This window comes from Panthera pardus, unplaced genomic scaffold, assembly GCF_024362965.1.
Source record: "Panthera pardus isolate Hobbes unplaced genomic scaffold, ASM2436296v1 HiC_scaffold_13, whole genome shotgun sequence".
Lineage (NCBI taxonomy): Eukaryota > Metazoa > Chordata > Mammalia > Carnivora > Felidae > Panthera > Panthera pardus.
In genome coordinates, this window is record NW_026526688.1 from 145,922,456 (window position 1) to 145,943,304 (window position 20,849).

General features: G+C 33.9%; 1 protein-coding gene across 5 annotated transcripts in view; it reads left to right on the top strand.

Moving 5' to 3' along the window:
• ANKRD17 (ankyrin repeat domain 17) overlaps window positions 1–20,849 on the top strand; it is a 163,066-nt gene that overhangs the window by 92,512 nt on the left and 49,705 nt on the right. For 2 of the 5 annotated variants that reach the window (XM_053901487.1, XM_019467815.2), the window contains exons 6-16: window positions 421–654; window positions 3,314–3,408; window positions 5,356–5,593; window positions 6,611–6,802; window positions 7,180–7,289; window positions 8,976–9,063; window positions 10,776–10,903; window positions 11,158–11,301; window positions 11,713–11,815; window positions 13,291–14,043; window positions 18,455–18,603. In XM_053901487.1, the coding sequence (XP_053757462.1) occupies window positions 421–654; window positions 3,314–3,408; window positions 5,356–5,593; window positions 6,611–6,802; window positions 7,180–7,289; window positions 8,976–9,063; window positions 10,776–10,903; window positions 11,158–11,301; window positions 11,713–11,815; window positions 13,291–14,043; window positions 18,455–18,603 (2,234 nt within the window). The remainder of the gene's footprint in view (window positions 1–420; window positions 655–3,313; window positions 3,409–5,355; window positions 5,594–6,610; window positions 6,803–7,179; window positions 7,290–8,975; window positions 9,064–10,775; window positions 10,904–11,157; window positions 11,302–11,712; window positions 11,816–13,290; window positions 14,044–18,454; window positions 18,604–20,849) is intronic. The other 3 variants (XM_053901488.1, XM_053901489.1, XM_019467822.2) reach the window with 3 other exon arrangements.

A 20,849-nucleotide genomic window follows, 5' to 3' on the forward strand; every position in this document is an offset into this window, starting at 1 on the left:
ATAATTGAATTTGTAGGAAATCAAATATGTATAATTAAAAGGAACAGTATGAGATGTACCTATATATGATGAATAATTATCCTCCCAAAATAAAGCTTCTGAAACATTTCTCCAATTAAGGTTACAATGAACATAACTTTTTTTTTATATGAAAAGTTAATTTCAGAATTGCTCAGTTCTTTGATAACTCTACAGTCGTGTTAAGTGTGTCTATTTTCCATATATATTTGACCCTGATACTAAATGGAAAGAATTGGGAGTTGATTTCAATAAGATAAAAGGCAATGGGAAAGGAATGATATATATTTTCTAAATTTATTAAAATTATAGTCTCCCATTTCAGTTTTCTTCCTGATGCTAAATTAGGATCTTTTTATTTTGATATTTTATGTTAATGTCTTTTTGTTTTTCTTAAAATAGGCAATACAGCACTTACATACGCTTGTGCTGGAGGCTATGTAGATGTTGTAAAGGTGCTCTTGGAATCCGGTGCTAGTATCGAGGACCATAATGAAAATGGTCATACTCCTCTTATGGAAGCTGGAAGTGCTGGACATGTGGAAGTAGCCAGATTGCTGCTAGAAAATGGGGCTGGCATTAATACGCATTCCAATGAATTTAAAGAGAGTGCCCTTACATTAGCTTGTTACAAAGGTACGGTATAAAACATTTTTTTAAAACAAAGTTTTTAAGTACATGAGATGACAGTTATTTTATATAATAGAGTTTTTAAATTAAAAAGCAAATTAAGAGGTGGCAATAGAATATGGTATGTAATTAACCTAAAAGGGTTTAAAGTGTTTCAGAGTTTAATATGTAAAATTTTAAAATATAGACTTAATATTATAAATATATGTCAATGAAAAATGACTGTTACATGATTCAGTTGTTTTATCAGAAACAGTTATTTAATTTTAATTATGCACTGTACTTTTTAATGGTTTTTGTGTCAGAATATTTTTCATGGTTCACACGAAAGAATCCTATTGACTCCAGAAGTATTTAGCCTATAAATTTAGACGTAAATACAATCAAAGTAGCTAGAATGATCCATTAATAGGAATGTTCTTAAGCTATTTCTCATGATACTAAGAAGAAAGGAGAAAAATTGAAGAGACTGGAGGAGATTTGAGAAATGAAAAGTGGTGTGAAGAGAGTTTGAACTCTAAAGAACAATTCTAGAGTATCGTCAATACATTTCATAAAGTTAGAAGGAAGAGCTGGTTGAAAGTGAGAAAAACACGTACCCATACCTTTGTATATGTATATGTGAATATAAAAGGGGTATGTGATATTTTAAATGATGTCAATCAACCTGAAAATATGGGTAATACAGAAACATACCCTCCTTTGAGAGGGCAAGACAATTGTCTGGAAAGTGTCTTGGTCTTCAGCTAGTTAATGCTCTAGATTCTAGATTCTAAAAAAGATAACCACAGAGCCAATACTTCTCAAAGTCTACCCTTTCGACAGATAAATGGCTATTAACTAAGGAACTTTTTAAAAACCAAATTTTATGTCTGCTTTCATACCATCTGCAGCTGTGTCATCTTTGTATCATAAAATAAGTGATAATCTTGACCATTAGGTGTCAAGAAACAGCGCTTACAAGGCAAGGTACAGAGTTCAAGGAGGCACTTACTCTCAATGGCTGAATCACTTCACCCACCAAGCTTGTGAGAGAACACTTCCTTAAATTTTACACGTAGGCCCTTGATTGCCCTACCCTAATACTGGCTCTGGTGTTGTTTTGTTTCATTCTATTTTAGAGTGGCCAAGGTTGTGTAAGGTCATCTGGAAAAATTTCCTTTACAAACAATGGTTAAAATAACCCTTAAATACATACATGACTAAAATATAAGTTAAATGTGAAAATATGCTCTATCTAAAGTGCTTTTGATTGGTGTTAACAGAGCTTCAGGTAAGGATGGTTAGGAAACACAGCTGAGATCCCTTACTTCCCTAGTACTGTTTGGTAATTAGGCAGAGGCTTATGTTCATTGGGAGGAGAGGAATTAAGCCTTGGGACAGCCTCTCCAGGACAGGCTGATTGATTGGGTGTCTCTCTCCCCTTTTCACAAATACTTTTGAACCCGGAACTGGCTGTTTTTACCACTTAGTCCCAGCTGGCCAGAAGAGCTTTGAGACCGGGCTACATATAACTACTCTTCCCTCTCTCCTTTGCTTATAGCCCCACCCTGCTTTCCAAGGGGCGTCTGAGGTTGGGGCTTGCGGGCTTTAATTAGAAGCTGGATATAGAACTGAGCTGGTGGAGAACATCTCTGCTACTTACAAGGAACCATGGACCCTCTCCCTTTCCTCTAATTTTGGGTGAGGTCTTCTAGGACATAGATTGACAAGGAGAAGATACGGAAGGGATAGAACTCAGGCTGAGACTGAACGTTGATGTGGATCTTTGGGAAGGGAGAATGACAGAGAGGAAAGGGAGGTAGGTGGGTAGCAAAAACAAAATACGGCAGATGCTAAGTTACTTATTGAAGTTAGTTTTAATTGTTTATGATTTTACCATCTGCTCCTTCCCCTTGGTCCTGATTGAGCATTGACTGCAACTCTTAACAAACAATATTGGAAAAAAATTAAGTCACTTTTCTATTGTTACTTGCATAGTGTCTGAAGTCCTTGTCTTTTTAACTACTCGTAAGATGTCTTTATTTGAACTGAAGCATATGGTTTATTTGAAACTACATAAATGTAAATACAAGGGTAAGAGTGTGTGTGTGTGTATGTATATATTATGTACACATATATGTGTGTGTGTGTGTATGTGTATGATATCTAAATAAATGCGTAAGTGTAAACTAAATGGTGTGGTTTCGAAAATATTTTTTTATATATACAGTTCCCAATTTACAGGCAGATTGTTCTTAAAAAGTTTATGAGTTAGTAATTGAAACTTAAAAAACACATTTCCTCATAGAAATAACTTCAATTATTATTATCCCAGGCAACTAATTCACAAAAGCTAATTTGTTCCATACCATAAATAAATAGAGCATACCTCAGCTCTTAGAAAAGGTTATAGAAGGGTTATTTGGGGTTTTAGATTTCAATGACATCTTTGCTTAGTTGCATTGGGGTTGTAGTAGCGGCAACAGGGTAAAGAGTAGAAGAGCAAGAATCACTTGTATAATTTATGTGTGACAGTTGAGGGTGGCTTGTAGCTGACTTTAGTGTTATGCTTATAAATTTATTGCTATAAGTTAAATATAACTTTTTAAAATACTGTAACTTTTTCTTACATTTTTTGGAATAATAAAATATCTTATAATAATCTTACACATTTTTGGTTTAGGACACCTAGAGATGGTGCGATTTCTTTTGGAAGCAGGGGCAGATCAAGAGCATAAAACAGATGAAATGCACACTGCTCTAATGGAGGCTTGCATGGTAAGACTGGTGAAATACATACATGAAATGTATCTGTATATTTCATAAAGATAGTGCTAGCGTATGTTGGGGACCTTATTCTTGAATTCAAAGATTTGTTTATTATAGATTTATTGTAGAACAGAACCTCAGCTATCTGAATTGTGACCAGTGTTCAGAGCCAGTTGTACAATATTAACTTCTATTAAAGATGCTTTCTGGAATTTTACAGAACTACTTTTGTTTTCCTAGTCTCCCATAACTATGCTGGTTTTACATAGTTGGTACAAAAAACAACTATTTAAAAAATTGATCAAGGATATTAAGAAGAATATAAACCACAAGTATGCATATAATACTAAGCATAGCAAATACATCAAACCAAAAATGTAACTTCTGAAAAATTTGAAATTAGAGTGTTATTTGTGTAACATAATTCCCCCTATATGAATGGTGTTTTCTGAGCTTTTAATTCCTTTTGTAAGAACTCTCTTTTTAGAGTTTGTACTTAAGAACAGGTAATAATAGTCCTCTTAAACTTTTGTATCTCAGTATATGAATTGTGGCATAGAAATGGATCAGAATAACATTGTAGACAGATTTACGAGAAAAACATGCCAAAGATGGAAAAAGGCACCAAATGAATTTAAGTTTCTTATCTCAACTTCCCTTCAGAGAATGATTATTGAAAGGAAGTTAAATTTTAATTACTAATTTTTAAAAATATTAGGTAGCTAATTAAAACCTGAGTTATCTTTGTTTTCTTTATTGTCATGCTAATATTTCCTTTAGTAAATTATCCTTTGAAGAAACACGAGTTTTCTTTCAAGGTCTTAAGTTTCCATCTGTTAAAATTAGGATAATATCCTTCTCTCGGGTTGTTGTGAGGATTAAATGGTATAATGCATATAAAACACATCAGTAATATCCCCATGATAAGAAACTTAAAACATCCTTGTGACCACCACTAGATTAGAAAGTATATAGATTAAGAAATTAAAATAGAGCATTTTGTAGACCTAATCAGTACGTACTGGAAGTGTTATAAGTAGATGAAAGATATTAGTAGTGGCCCGACATTTCAAAGCTTGCTAAGAGAATGGGGTTTTAAACTGGACTTTAAAAGAAATGTAGGAGTTGACTATATATGGAGGTAGAAAATTCTGAGCCAAAGGAAGGCAAAGTAACCATTGTAATGGGGCATTAAAGTTGTGTAACATGGCAAACACAGAGGTAAAAATGGGTGTGATGTGTACAAAAAAAGATGAAATGTCTGTGAGGTAATATATAGAAGGAAAATTTATATTAGTGGTTAAAAAAAAAAATTAGAGCATCTTGGAGTTGCCAGTAGTTAGGAAAGCTGTTGGAAAGGGAGACCAGCAAAGGGGACAGAAGATAGTAAGAGGGAACTCCTTTCTCTTTTAATTTTTACTGGCATTTAAATGTTGAAAAACAAAAGGAAGTACCATCTACATATTGTGTTCCCTTTCCCCTAACACATTATCTACAATTCTCTACCTTCTCCAAAAAATACTGCCAATTTTTTTCCTGCCTAATCAGAAGTTTGATTCTCTTTAAGGTTTCGACGAAAATTGTACTTTCCCTTTCTAAACTTTATCTAGTTAGCATTTAAGTATATACCATGAGGTGCTGATGTTATTTCATAGTAGTCTTTTGTTTCATGTACTTAATGTCTTTTTTTCCCCTAATGGTTAATAAGCTTCTTCATTGAAAGAAGGTACTATTTTTCTACATGTTTCATAGCCTCAACCTCTATTTCCCCATTTATGCCACAGAAAGACAGATAGGTCTTAATTAATACTTGATTTCTCATCTGCTAAATGTAGATTTATTATTCTTATTTGACTGTCAGTAAACCTTCATTGTACACTAATTGAGAAATCTTCATATTTTTAACAATTGTTTTTAATGGTGCTGATTTAATTTTTTTAATTGCATTGTAATTAGGATGGCCATGTTGAAGTAGCTAGGTTACTTCTTGACAGTGGTGCCCAAGTGAACATGCCTGCTGATTCATTTGAGTCACCATTGACTTTGGCTGCATGTGGTGGGCATGTGGAACTTGCGGCTTTACTTATTGAAAGAGGAGCTAGCCTGGAAGAAGTCAATGATGAAGGTTATACACCACTGATGGAGGCAGCTCGTGAAGGACATGAAGAAATGGTGGCATTACTTCTAGGCCAAGGTAACCATACCAGTGAAAACAGTAAAGCATAAATGTGTAAAACATAACATTATAATAGTACAAAACTGGGTTTCTGTATTTTCTCTTTCTAGTAGATGTGTAACAAGATGTTGTCACAAAAACAACGTATTTGCTTTGAAAATAGCTTCCATACTGTGCTAAACAAAATCAAATAGACTGCTTTAATATAGAACTTTTCAGGCATCGTGTGCTTTGTGAATACAAGCAGAGAACTGGGGGTGAGGTAGGGGTGTAGATTATGTAGAGGCATATATGAGATTTGACATTTCTCAAAGTGGTATATTGAGAGAATTTCTCTTGGGGCAGGATACCTATTAATAAATACTTGATATATCTAGGGTTTCATGGGACACAGTATGGGAAATCCTACCATAAGGATGAACTTGAGGAGAACGTAAGAATGTATTTATAAGAAGCTGTAAAAGAATCGGCACACAGTAGACTTTTCTTTTGAGAAAAGTGAAATGGTTACTTTGCAGTATTAAGCCATATTCAGTGTAGAAGTAATCTTCTATCTCTCTATATATTTGTAGCCAAGTTTTGTATCTCTTTTAGTAGTAAGGTTTTTGTTTGGACAAATTTAAGAGGAGTGGAACATTAAAAAAAGCATATTGGCTATAACTTTAAAAGCAGAGGTATTGTAGCACACTTCTTAGGTTTGAATCACAAGTTTCTAACCTTCTGTGCCTGAATTTAGTCTTCTGTAGGGTTGCTGTGAAAGTTTATATATCTATATCTAGAGATATAGATATATAGGCACACTTATGTGCCTTCTGGCTGAATAAATCTTACTCCAGCTGTGTGCATCAAATGTAGACTCGTGGATGTATTTTTAATAACTTTTTCTTTATTTGTACTGCCTCTCAGTAGGGGAGAAGCACTATATTTAGTAAAATAATATATTTTTGAAGTATAGTTTATTAGGAAACAATCATGTTTTGCTTATCTCTGAATAAGTTAGTGACTTCCTTAAAATAATTAGAATTTTCATTCTAGGAGCAAATATCAATGCACAGACAGAAGAAACTCAAGAAACTGCCTTGACTCTGGCTTGCTGTGGAGGCTTTCTGGAAGTGGCAGACTTTCTAATAAAGGCAGGAGCTGATATAGAACTAGGGTGTTCTACCCCTTTAATGGAAGCTGCTCAAGAGGGTCATTTGGAGTTAGTTAAATACTTATTAGCTGCAGGTAGGCATTTTTGCATTTGGAAAGAGTTTTTTACATGATTTATCCAAGTAAAAATGTTATAATGCAAGAAACTTTTTTCTGATGTTATGATACACTGATTGTGTGTTTAAAAATGTGGTAAAAAGTTGTAGTAACTTTATAACTAATTTACCTTATTACTGTTTGAAGTATCTGTAGCTTTAATTTCAAGCAATAATCTATTTCTGATTTTTTTTATTTTTTGCTTTTAAAGATGCTGACAGTCTTCTTTATTTCTAGAAATGGATGACTATTTTGTCTAATTTGAAGACATATGGCTTATTTAGAAATTTCTGTGTCCATCATTTACGTCTTACAATTCTTTTATTAAGTCTCTGTATTGTTTAATACTACTACAGGAGCTAACGTTCATGCAACAACAGCAACAGGGGATACAGCACTAACATATGCCTGTGAGAATGGTCATACCGATGTAGCAGATGTCCTACTTCAAGCAGGAGCAGATCTGGTAAACTGTGTCACTTTTTAAATCCTAATACTTAAAACCAAGATAAATTAATTAAAAGTTTAGTGGAGATTACAGATAAAAGGTATTTCTTTTAATTTTCTGTTGGCCTTTTTGCTATTTTTTCTCTCATTTGGTCATTGTTTTTTCCTACACTCTTTGGTGTCTGTTTTTTTTTCTTGTTAGTGGGGTCATACAATCTATTTCCCCTTGTCCCCCATAAAAGGGAAATTTTGTATTAGATACATTAATACAAAGTTTTTCTTAGGTACTTAACTATTTTTAGAATATAAGTATTTACTACTCCTCAACTTACAACTTAGTAAGAAGGATGAAATACTGAGTTTATTGTAGGGTGGATTATGAAGAGATGTCACAGCAAAAGTACAGACAATAAAGAAGCTCAGAAGACGCAAAGACGTCGTCTGAGATATTACATTAAGGTTTAGAAAGGTGGATATGGTGATGTGACAAAAGAGATATTCCTGTTGGAAAAAATAGTGTGAGGACAGCCTGACGGGGAAGGAAAAGCAAACGTGTGGGGAAAATAGTCTTCCAGTTTCACGTGTGAGGAAGTAGAAGTGAGACATGAAAAGGTAGTTAAAACTTAAGTACCCATAAGTTCATGGGGCTGAGATTAACAAGCAAGTGTGTGTTCTTGTAGAAGTTCATAGTTTATGACAAAAATTCACAGGCAAGCAGAAACAGACTCCTCCATTAACTAGTTTTGCCAACTTTAACTTCTCTTTCCTCATTTATGGAAGGAGAAGAGTGGAACTGGATTACTATTGTGGTCTCTTTCAGTTCTGTGTATGTTAGTACAGCTCTTGAAGCCCTTATGGCACATATTATACTCTAGTTAGTTGTGTGCCTATTTCTTCAAGATTAGATTTTGAGCTTTCCAGTGTTTACCACAGTGACTGTGAAACATACAGCAATGTATCTTGCTTAGTTAATTGCAATTCAAACAACTTAGTGTGTGGCATAAGAGAAGACTCAAAAGTTGTTCATCAGATGTGAGTGTTAAAAAATATATATATTATATGTATTATAACTCAAATCTTTATATTCTAAAATATAACTTGGAAAATTTCTCCAAGTGTTCTCATTACCCAGCAATAAGAAGAAGGCAATAGATTCTCCATTTTTTGAGACCCAGAAATCTCTAGTAAGACGTTGTAATTGGTGGTTTTTGAGATATTAAGTCACTAGCCTTGTTGTTTTCATATAAGATAATGTGGTTTTAATGGGAGGTCCATAAAGAAAGGGAATGATGTACTTGCAGAAATTCATACAGGTAGGATGCAAGGTTACAAAAGGAAAATCACTTGGAGTAGATGGGGATAATGCTGATTGGAGAAGGATGTGCTAGAGTGCCATTCACTGGTCAAGTTCCACAGTCCTTTTGGTAGAGAGAGAGAGAAGGAAAAATTACCCAGATGGATTTAGATGAAGGTGTCACAATCACATGAATATAATTTCAGTTCTTAAATTATATCTGTAGAACATGTTTCTAATTTGAGTTTTAAATTTAAAAATGTATTCCTTAAATTTATTTCATTTCAAAGCATGATATTTAATATCTTTAGACTTAGAAATTAGTCAAGTTCTTTTCCTTTTTATTTTCATGAAAAAGAATAACTGTACACTAGCAATTAAATATCAATTAAGTCTGTGTTTTTTACATAGGAACATGAATCTGAAGGTGGAAGGACTCCTTTAATGAAAGCTGCAAGAGCTGGTCATGTTTGTACTGTTCAGTTCTTAATTAGTAAAGGTAGGTTTGGGTAAGCAGTAGTTTTTTTTTCCCCAAAGGTGTCTATTCCCTGCCCTTGGATATTTAGAGATTGAGAGGTAAAGGACAATTTTTGGGTATGACTGGTGGAGGGATGCTACTGAGATTTTGTGAGTGGGTGGTTGATAAATATCCTCAATGCATAGAGCATCTCCAAACAGTTCCATAGTCCCAAACTATGAAGGATTGTCATACTGAGTATCATCCTTGTGAAGGAACACTTATATAAAGAAAAATTTCTCTATGTAAACCTTTGAGGGTTTAGATAACTTGAAGTCTGTTCTGTTTATGTAATAATGTATCCTGAAACCTGGATTCTTATGCCACTGAATTAAAGGCAAGTCACTTTTCTACTCTACATATCCTTGGGCCTAAGTTTCCTTCTTTGTAAAATATAGAGAAATGGTCATAAATACGGTATAAAAAGTATTCAGAACTGAAATGTGATAAATACCAAAATGCATGGAAGATTTTCATCTATGGTCAGTAATTCTACTTTGAATATCAAAAACCATTTTAAATGACTAACGTATCATATTATTACTTCCTTTAAATTATTTGTGAGGTGTTTACTGTGTAAGTTCAAGTTGAAATAGTTTTGTATGCAGAATTCATCATACTTTTTTTTTTTAATGTTTATTTACTTATTTTTGAGAGGAGAGCATACACACACTTGTGTGACAGGGGCAGGGGCAAAGAGAAAGGGAGACAGAGAATCCCAAGCAGGCTCCATGCTGTCAGCACAGAGCCCTATGCAGGGATTGATGCCACGAAACCTGAGATCATGAACTGAGCCGAAAGAGGCAGATGCTTAACTGACTGAACCACCCAGGCGCCCCACAGATTTCATCATATCCTTAAGTATAGGATATGAAAGATTTTACTGTTGATTCAACATTGATAAAAGAAAGACTATACAAGCCATGTACAATTAAAATGGCAATATATACGATTTCCTTCTTAGCAAAAATACTAAAGAAATCTCAAGTTTGTAATTGTTAATAATAGCAAAAGAAACTAAATCAGAAATAAGTTACTGGTCAAATTATTTTAGGCAATTTGAACACTTATTTGTGATGTATATTTATACCATAATATTTTCAAGAATGGAATTATTTATATAATCACAATCCTCTCTTTGATAAATTTTAATTAATCAGATTCCATTTTCTTTCTGCTATTTTATGTCCATTTCCTGCATTGCCTAGCACACTGTCTAAATCAGAGATGAATTCATATTGGAGGGGCAGTGTACCTGTTTTCATGCTCAGATATTTCCCAGTGAAAGAAGCCAGTAGTACTATTACTTTCTATTCCCTGGTAATTCTCTACATACCTAGAGAAGGACTTAAAATGTAGATAAAATTTTGTTTTACTTTTTTAAAACTAATTACATTAGGAGTAATATATACATTTATCTTTATCTTCTACCAGTGCATACTAAAATATTCACGGATGAAATTATGTCATGTTTGTCTGAGATTTGCTTTAGAGTAATTCAAGATGGGAGAGGAGAATTGATAATGGGTTTATGTGAAATGAGATTGGCTGTGTGTTTATAATCATTGAAGCTGGGTAAAGGGTATATGGATATTCATTATGCTATTCTCTCTATTCTTTATGATTTTGAAATTTACCATAATTTAAGAAACCTCAATCTCCTAACATGATTTCCCATGTCTTGTCTGTTTTAGGAGCGAATGTGAATAGAACCACAGCTAATAATGACCATACTGTACTGTCCCTGGCTTGTGCAGGGGGTCATCTGGCAGTGGTGGAACTACTTTTGGCTCATGGGGCAGATCCTACTCATCGTTTAAAAGTATGTAACTCAAATGTTTCGGGTAGCATTGTGAATTAATTCTTTACTCTTGAACATTAGAAAATATCATCTACCAGTTCAATTTATAATGGCATTCTAAACATATTCATTTTCTTCTGTTTTATTAGAGGAAAGTGTTGTTTACTAAACCTAAGATTTGAATTGCTAGGGCCTGTTAGCTTTGTCATCCTTAATGGTTCTATAAGTTAACTTATTTTTTTTTTTTATTTTTCCCTCTCTGTGTCCACTCTTAGGATGGCTCAACTATGTTGATAGAAGCAGCAAAAGGTGGCCATACGAGTGTTGTTTGCTATCTTTTGGACTATCCTAATAATTTGCTTTCGGCCCCTCCACCAGATGTCACTCAGTTAACCCCCCCATCCCACGATTTAAATAGGGTAAGATTCAAGACGAAAGCATTTTATATCATATCTTCTTTATCCTCCTTTGGCTCATAGTTTCAGTTTAAACAGATCTGACTATACTTTGTTATAATATGTAGTTCTCTTTATAGGTATGCAGTTGAAATGGTTAATGATATAATCTGGTTTAATATTCAGATTGTAGATTGATGTGATTTTGCTTTGTTTTCTTACTATGGCAAGAATAACCATTTGAATTCAAAGCACATTAAAAAACTGTTGTGGAGAATAATTTGGCAACAACATATTTTAAGTAAATATATCAGTGTCTGAGATTAATACCATATTACAAATATTTTGAAGAAGTCTTTATAACTTATTCTTAAAGCATGTTATTTAATGGAGTGTGTAGAAAAGCAGAGATATAATCTGTTTCCTTTGTCTTAGGCTCCTCGTGTACCAGTTCAAGCACTGCCCATGGTTGTCCCACCTCAGGAGCCTGACAAACCACCTGCCAATGTTGCCACTACTCTTCCCATCAGGAATAAAGGTCAGTTATACTTCTGAAGACTGTTTTGTACATGTTATCCAGGTAAAAATGATAAGATTACCAAAAAACCTAGCCATTTATAATTATTTTTCCACAAAAGGTGAATTTTACTAAGTTGACATAATTAAAAATTTTTTTTACTAGTGAAAAAGGCATGTTACTGTGAGAGAAGATAGTTAATAGCACTGATTTATGCTAGAATTGTCAGCATTAGCAGGAGAAATTCAGATGCTCATCTCTGATGCAGTTCTGATTATCCACCATTTCTTGTAATAACTGGTCATTTCTATTCGTGCTAAACTGTTAGGCTGGGTATAGTTGGATGACATTTTTGTAAATTACTTAAATTTCTGTAGCGATCTAAGGCATAAAATGAACAAGTTAGATCAAAATTAAACTATATTTTAGAGTAACTGGTTTAATGTAGATTTTATATCTGGGCTACCTTTCTCAGTCAATAATTGAAAGTTACTTCAGATATGCTTGTTTGTTTCTCTAGAACTCTGAGGTCCATATTTGACTTGTGGATGTTACACCATGCATGTTTTAAGTCATGTCCCAAAACATTAACAGCTACCAGTTTGAATCAGTTTTTCTTTTTAAAAAGTTTCACCTGAAGAACCAATGTGGTTTTAATTTTTTGGTTTTTAGCTACCTATATTATTTTACCAACAAGAATACTAAGTATTTCCACCAGCTCTTTACAGTCACTACTACCAGTCTAGAGCCTTGGCACCTTTTTCAGTTGGTGTAGCAAACAACTGATTGCTGTACCCATAGCCAGATCTGTTTATTCACCTGGCTGTCAGAAGATACAGTGGATGGCGTAGTCCAGCATCTTTTCTTCCAGGGAAACTGAATCCCAAATCTCTACTGGCCAGGTAGCTGTGTGAATATGTGAATTTATATCTTGCCTTTATCAGTCTTGAAGATGGTAGTCCCCCAACAAAGACAAATTTTAGCTGGATTTAGATTTCCCGGTACTTCTCAGTGGTTTGGGTACTCTTTGTGTGTATGTGTGTGTGTTTAAAAGACATAGACTATCAAATGTGGAAAAACCTTGACTTAGAGGTCTGAGTTTTCCTTACATCTTAATAATCTAGCATTATTTTTCTGTTCTGATGATAAGTTTTTACATCTCTATGACCAGATGAAGTATCTACACATAGCCTTAGATTTTACTTTAATTGCACCACTTAGATCTCACAGACCTGCATCCCTCTATTGTCTAATTTTAGCCATGTGATATTTTTAAAATTAATTTCCCAGAGATTTCTCTATGCACATAAAATACATACATTTTATATTTATGATAAAGAAGGTGGATTTGTTTTTAAACTTCTTAACAGTGCATTTTCACCTTCTGTGGATATGATAACTTGGTGCATAACTGTTGGCACTAAACCTCCCAACAGTAACTCTGTAATGAGGATGCCATTCATGTGCACTTCTGAGGGGGTTTCTTTTTCACACAGCTGCTTCTAAACAAAAGTCCAGCAGCCATTTGCCAGCAAACAGCCAGGATGTACAGGGTTACATCACCAATCAGTCTCCAGAGAGCATTGTAGAAGAGGCTCAGGGAAAGTTAACAGAACTGGAACAGAGGATAAAAGAAGCCATAGAAAAGAATGCACAGCTGCAGTCCTTGGAACTGGCTCACGCTGACCAACTTACCAAGGAGAAGATCGAGGAGCTGAACAAAACAAGGGAGGAACAAATTCAGAAGAAACAAAAGATTTTGGAGGAGCTACAGAAAGTAGAACGAGAGTTACAACTGAAAACTCAGCAGCAGCTAAAAAAGCAGTATCTAGAGGTTAAAGCTCAAAGAATTCAACTTCAGCAGCAGCAGCAACAGTCTTGCCAACATCTGGGACTGCTAACTCCTGTTGGGGTTGGAGAACAGCTTTCCGAGGGAGACTATGCACGGTTACAGCAAGTGGATCCCGTTTTGCTTAAAGATGAACCCCAGCAGACTGCTGCTCAGATGGGTTTTGCACCAATCCAGCCTCTGGCCATGCCTCAAGCTTTGCCTCTGGCGGCAGGTCCCTTGCCTCCAGGGTCCATCGCAAATCTTACAGAACTGCAAGGAGTGATAGTTGGACAGCCAGTACTGGGCCAAGCACAGTTGGCAGGGCTGGGGCAAGGAATTCTGACAGAAACACAACAAGGGTTAATGGTAGCCAGCCCTGCTCAGACCCTCAATGACACGCTGGATGACATCATGGCAGGTGGGTTTATATTGTTATGAGCAGGTATCAAATATGATTTGCTTAAGGCGAGTAAGAGTGTGCCAGAATTTTTTGCCATTACCCAACTTGAGAACTATTTTTGGACTCTTGACCCATGTATATCCTTAGAAGTATTAGTTCAATCTCAGAAGTTCTCAGACGGATACAGGTCGAATTAAAGATTAGCTCATGCAATACAAGTGACTGAAACTTTTTGGCTTAGCTGGGTAGGCTGGGGATCTAGGTTTTTTCAGTAGTGGGGTTGATGTTTGAGTTTTTGTTTTTGATTTTGTTTTTTCTCTTTAAGTTCAGAATACTAAGATTGAATTTTGGCTTTTGTGCTTCTGTATTCACACCATTAAACTGGGAAATTGATAGAAGTTGAAGTGCAAAACTAGTAGGACACATCAGGAAGCTTATTTGTGAACAGAAATACTTTATATCCTAATGGATCAGACTTCAAACCTGATGGATATTTAAAAAAAAAAAAAATTAAACACTTTTACAACGATAATAAAGTACCAAACCAAACCAAACCAAATAGGGTTTGATTGTATGTCAGTGATTTTATCCCCTGTGAATGTTAATGTGTAGTCGCTTTCTAATTGTATTATGGGAAGTTGTGGTCCCCTGACAGTATCATAAATGATATATCTTTCAGTGTGTAGCCAGAGCAATTATATTCCATTATAATTAGTTTCATTGCAAGAAGAAATATTTTAGAAGGTTGTTTTAATGATTCTAGTTTTTAGTACTTACTTTTTGTGAGTTCTGTAACAAAGTAGTAGAATGAGATTCTACAGGATTATAAGCCATAAGAATGCTATACTGCGAAGGATAATTTTCTTGATTTAAGAAAAAGATAAAAAAGAAAATTTGAAAAGGAAGGAAAAGAGAAAAAGGCAGCAAGTAGTTGAAATTTGATAGTATTTATCTGTTCTCTTCCCCTTTTTTTATTCTTTGTTCTATACTTCTATATGATTAAGTTTTTCTAATTTTGAAACTGTTTTGGCAGCATTATATAGTATGATGAGGTTATATATAATTTATCTTTCATCTTTTAAAAACATAAAAGAAAATTAAATTGTATAGTGTTGAGATATTTAGCTAACATTCAGAAATTAAGACACCAGCTAATGAGACAGATTTTGTTCTTACAAATTGCTCTAAAGTTTCCTAGTTCTCTTTTAGTATCACCCCAGCAACAATATGTAGAATGAAATTCTTTGCTAATCTTAGAAGGTGCAATAGTCTAATAATCATTAGTAAGAACTGTAAAGATTCTTATAGTGATAAATATAAAATATTTCTATATATTTGAAAATTACTATTAATCACCATTAGCTGCTTATAATAATTGGGATTGCAATTAAAGAAATGTTAGTATCTTATGAAAATTGTACATACAATTTTTCTATAGATTTGAAAATTACTATTAATCACCATTAGCTGGTTATAATAATTGGGAATCGAATTAAAGAAACATTGGTATCTTATGAAGATTGGAGCACAGTAGCCAAAAGTCCCAAATTTGGTGTTACTTACATGGCCATTAATCTAGGTCATAATGGTCTTCTTTCTATTATGTTGGTTGAACTACCAAAAAATGTGTCAAGTTATTTAAATGAAGAATGGACATTCCTACCAGGGAATACTTAAAAAAAAATTTTTTTTTGATATGCTATCAGAATTTACATGATGTTCTTGGGCATAGTTATCAACCTTGATTTGCCAGTTGTACAGTTTTTATGCTGATCAGAATTATCAGAGGTTTGTAAAGTAGTTTTTCTGTTAATTGGTTTACCAAACAAAAACAATTAAATTCTGCCTTTGTGTTCCAGGTGTTTTCATATAAAAAAAATTTCAAAAGCACACAAGTTTTTAGGAAATAAGATAAATACTTCCCATTATAAAAATACTTTGCCTCTTTATTATGCCCATTTATATGGAGAGAGGAGAGATGACCAGACGGAAGAGCAGGATTAAAAACATCCAACAACTTACCTGCAGTCCATCCCTGTCATCATGCATGTGCAAATGCATAAACATACACATATACTAATGCACTCACTTCTACGACTTTTTTCTTTAGACAACTTCTTTGGTAGTATTTGTTCTTTCAGTTGACTAATGATCATTTCCATTTCTTTCTTTGGGTTTCTTAATATTTTATAACCTCATTAGGTGCCGTATTCCTTCCCCACTTCAGCATAACCTCTTCTTTTTCTTTAAAGAACCTAAATAAACTTGTTCTTTATTCCAACTTATTAGATTCCTCTTGTAAGATTCAGTCTCATTTTCTGTAGTACTTGGCTGACCCAAATCTTCTGTCTTGCCTGTTCTCCATCCTTGTCAGAGCAAAATCAGTTCCCTATTTAGCCAGTCTTAACACCTTGCCTTTGCTGTGCTCTCAAGTTCTTTCTTTCCTTACCTAATGTTAAAACTTTTCTAGAGCATCTGGTGTTCCTTCTCTAAAATCAGACCCTAAAATGAAGTACCACATGTAAAGATCTATACCAGAGTTCCTTCAGGTACCTGCATATTTATAAGTTGTTACTTTTAACTGTAGGGAATGATTGAGTGACAGGCAGGTATTTAGTTCTAATAAACCAATTTCGTAACTACCCGAAATGAAATGAAATGAGGGAATTGGTGTTTCCTCTCCTTTTAGATGAGGTGGCAAGAACAAACAATTTGACCCAAAATAAGAAAACTAATTTTAGTGTGTTCTTTAAAAGAACTTATTCCAGTTAAAATGTAAATAACAATATAGTCATTTAACAGTAAAGCTTAGATTTTTTTTACTATTGTGAAATAAAAATCAGTTCTTTGGACAGATTGGTGTTCATTCTGTTTAAGCTGATTTTTGTATTTAGCATTTTTATTTGTGAAAATCAGTCAAATCAGAGGAGATTATGGAATCTGTTTTAAGAGCCATAGATTTTATATGGTTTTGAGATATATCTAGAATGTGTACATTTAAATTAACTTGATTTTTTTAACATAAAACTATCAATATGGAATAACAACATCAAGGTCATTAGATGATCAATTTAATATATTAGTACATGCCCTTTTCTATTTATCTGGATCCCTAAGGATTCAAACAGTGTTTTGTTTTGTTTTGTTTTGTTTCCTTTCTTTGTTTTTTCTTTAGCTTTTAAGTGGACTTAAAAATGTATAATCATAGAATGTGTGTTGCTATAATGTATAGTGTATGTTTGTGCCTGAACTAAGGATTTCATGTAAAATAGATTTCTTAATTGACAATCATGTTTATAATCGTTATAATAAGGTCAATTTCAGTTTTATTCTTGGCAGGATCATAACCTCTTTTGCCTGGTTTCAGATCCAGTTGTGAATCATGATTGTTTTCTGTCTGATGTAGTTGATAAGTATGTTGGTAACACACATCCATGCTACTGTTGACCATTCAAAGATTTATGCCCACACTTCAGTGCTATAGCATTTTTAATAGGGGGGAAAAAGGGTTGGTGTTCACATATCAGCTCCAGAAGTGAATCCATGAGGGAATATAAATACCCTCAGTTGCCACCACTTCTGGAGTCCTCCCACCTCAACTACTGACCTAATTAGCCCCTTATTAATTTGCATATTTTGGTGAAAATAATATCATGGAAAAATTATACTTAGAACTAACAATAATCTATATTTGAAGGATGATTGTGCATACATTTATTTCTACCTTAATCTTTTAATTTTGTCCTCGTCAGTGTGATTGCTGGTTTGATTGGTGGGCATTTTAACCCCCTCAGAATAATTCTACATGTGGGAAACTATATTTCTGTGTGAGGATCAAATTTTTATATTTTACTATACGGTCCTACTGAGGACTACAATTCAGAAAGTTACCATCCCCCAGTCTGCAGTTAGTAAAAGAGTAGGAAGTGTTTTAAATGATTCTATCGTGAGGTTCTCCCCAGTGATACTACTTTCATTGGAATATAAGGTGTGACATTGGCAGGTTAAAACTCACACTTTCCTCCGTCTGAACTTGACTGTTTTACCTTTTATTCGTTTTCTGATTAAGAAGCTATAATGAAAAAAAAAAAGCTATAATCCATTTGCATTTATATTCAATTTTAATTCATAAGAATATTTTTGTTTTCAGGGTTATTTTGAATTGAGGTTTTATGATTACATACTGTAAGAGAGGAATTTGGTTTTCACATGGATTATTATTTAGAAAATGGGTTATTCTCCATATACTTTTTATTTTTAGATTGTTATCCCCAGTCAGAAATAACCAGAAAAGTGAGTTATTAGTGCTGTGACAGTTTACCTATAGACCTTTTGTTTTAAGAAGTCTTTAAATATTTTCTAATAATTATTTCTTACTGTTACCTAACAATGTTTCATCCTTATTAAGTGCAGTTATTTTGTTCAACAGCAGTCAGTGGAAGAGCATCTGCAATGTCAAACACTCCTACACACAGTATCGCTGCTTCCATTTCCCAACCTCAGACTCCAACTCCAAGTCCTATCATCTCTCCTTCAGCCATGCTTCCTATCTACCCTGCCATTGATATTGATGCACAGGTAAGCTCTAAATTCAGGATGGATGGTTTTTAACTAAAATTATATCATCAGTAAAAACATTAATCATCTTAGACTTAAGTCATCTTAGGCTGTTTTGTCTCCAGCCAGAGATCTGAGCCACAGTTAGGAATGCGAATCCACATTTTAAAAAATAAAATACCAAATACAGATTATTACTGATAATTATGTGATGGTCTGGTTTTCAAGGTCATCAGTAACTTTTTTTTTAACTGTAGTCTAGAAGAGGTTGTTAAAAGAAATAACTTATTTATAATTAGTATGTATTTTCTTCTAATCTTAAATTAGAAGCTATGCTTCTAATTTATAATGGGTTACACATAAAAGATTCTTCCATTTATGTATCATATATACTTAATTGCATTTATATTGTCTTTGAAAGTTCTGATCTCGCCAACTAAAACATGTAGTGACTGTCTGTGTCTTAGGACTAAGTCAAAACAAAACAAAACACAAAACCCAATTAAAAAATTAGTTTACCATGTAATCTCAGGTCAGAGTGAAGTTGGAGAGGGGAGGATAGCTTGTGTTTTGTCCTGGAAAAAAGCTTAAGATAAGGCCTAGCTTAGAAGACTGCTGAATAAGGTAAAGGGTATATGGCCTTATTCAGTACTGAGAACTGTTTGGTTTATTTAGTTTTGTATTTTGATTTTTACCTGGGGTTGGGGAGTCCCTGGCTAGCTCAGCTGGTAGAGCACATGACTCTTACTCTCAGGGTCGTGAGTTCAAGCCCCACTTGGACATGGAGCCTACTTAAAATAAAAATTAAAAAAAATTTTTTTAATTAAAAAAACATATATCTGAGGTGGGGAAGGCATGACATGGATGAAGGTGGCAGTATACATAATAAAACTTTTTATTTTGTAAATGATCAGTTCTTTGTAACCCTGAATTGCCTAAAGTGTGTGTGTGTGTGTGTGTGTGTGTGTGTTACCATTAAGGCTCTATACTCTCAACCTATTGAAAATAAAGCTTCTGGGGCTTCAGGGTGGCTCAGTTGGTTGAGCATCTGACTCTTGATTTCAGCTCAGGTCATGATCTCATGGTTCATGAGTTCGAGCCCCACTCGGGCTCCAGGCTGACAGTGCAGAGCCTGCTTAGGATTCCTGCTCACTCACTCTGTCTCTCTCTCAAAATAAATAAATAAATTTTTTTTAGAATGTTTAAGAAAATAATGCTTCCTTTTCATTAAAATGTTTCTTGGTAATACTGTGAAAAAGGAATTACATTTCTATTCTTACTTGCTTTCCAAATGTTAAGTTATATGTACTTTTTTTTTTAAGCACTTAAAGTTGTCAGGGCTATTTTAAGGAATTGTCTGAGTTTCAGACCTCATATATGAAGTAACTACTTTTAAATAACCATTTTCCTGATGAAGAAACCAAGGCTAAGAGAGAGATTAAACATATCGCTGAGGATCAGTTCATTTAGCTAAGTGATGGGGTTGAGAGTCATACTTAGGTGGGTTTGACTTCAAAGACACCCTCCTTAACTACCGTACTCTATAGTATGTTTTTTAAATTTTTTCAAATTAAAAAAACTATGAAATAATCATTTATGAACCACATGGTTTATATTTAATAATATATAGCAATATAGAACTGGATTTAATTTGCATTATTTTCCTCCAGGCTTTTTTCCCTCTGAGGCTGTTATGTTGTAACCTATAGCTGTTATGTTTTAACCAGAGATCTAATTTCTAGTTTTTATATGGAATTAAGAATTGATCCATAAGGAAAACTAAAAACCTCACCAAATATAAAAGGATTTTTTAAAAAAATCTTTTGAATAAAATAGCCACAGAAAAAATTCCTCATATGATCATGATTTTATTGAGTTTGAAATTGTTATAGTGGTGGTGAAATTTTACCTGACTATACTACTCAACCAGCTATTGCTGTTATAAGTTAATTTCTAAGAAGTTACATACAAATATTTCTAATTTTTTTTAATTAAAAAATCTTATATGTTAATTGTAGTTGACATGCTTATGTAAAAAGATTGACTGTGTTCTTCTTAAATATGTGGTCTCTATATTGAGGTTTTTCAGTTGGGATAGTCTATCATGAGTTACACTGCTTGTCATAGAGTTTACAAAGTTCCTGCTTAGAGATACTAACTATTCACCCAACAGCTAATTTATGGTGGAGCTGTGTTTCAAACCACCCCATCAATCTATGTCTGGAATCTATGCTCTTAACCACTGCACTATGCTACCTCCTTTTCAA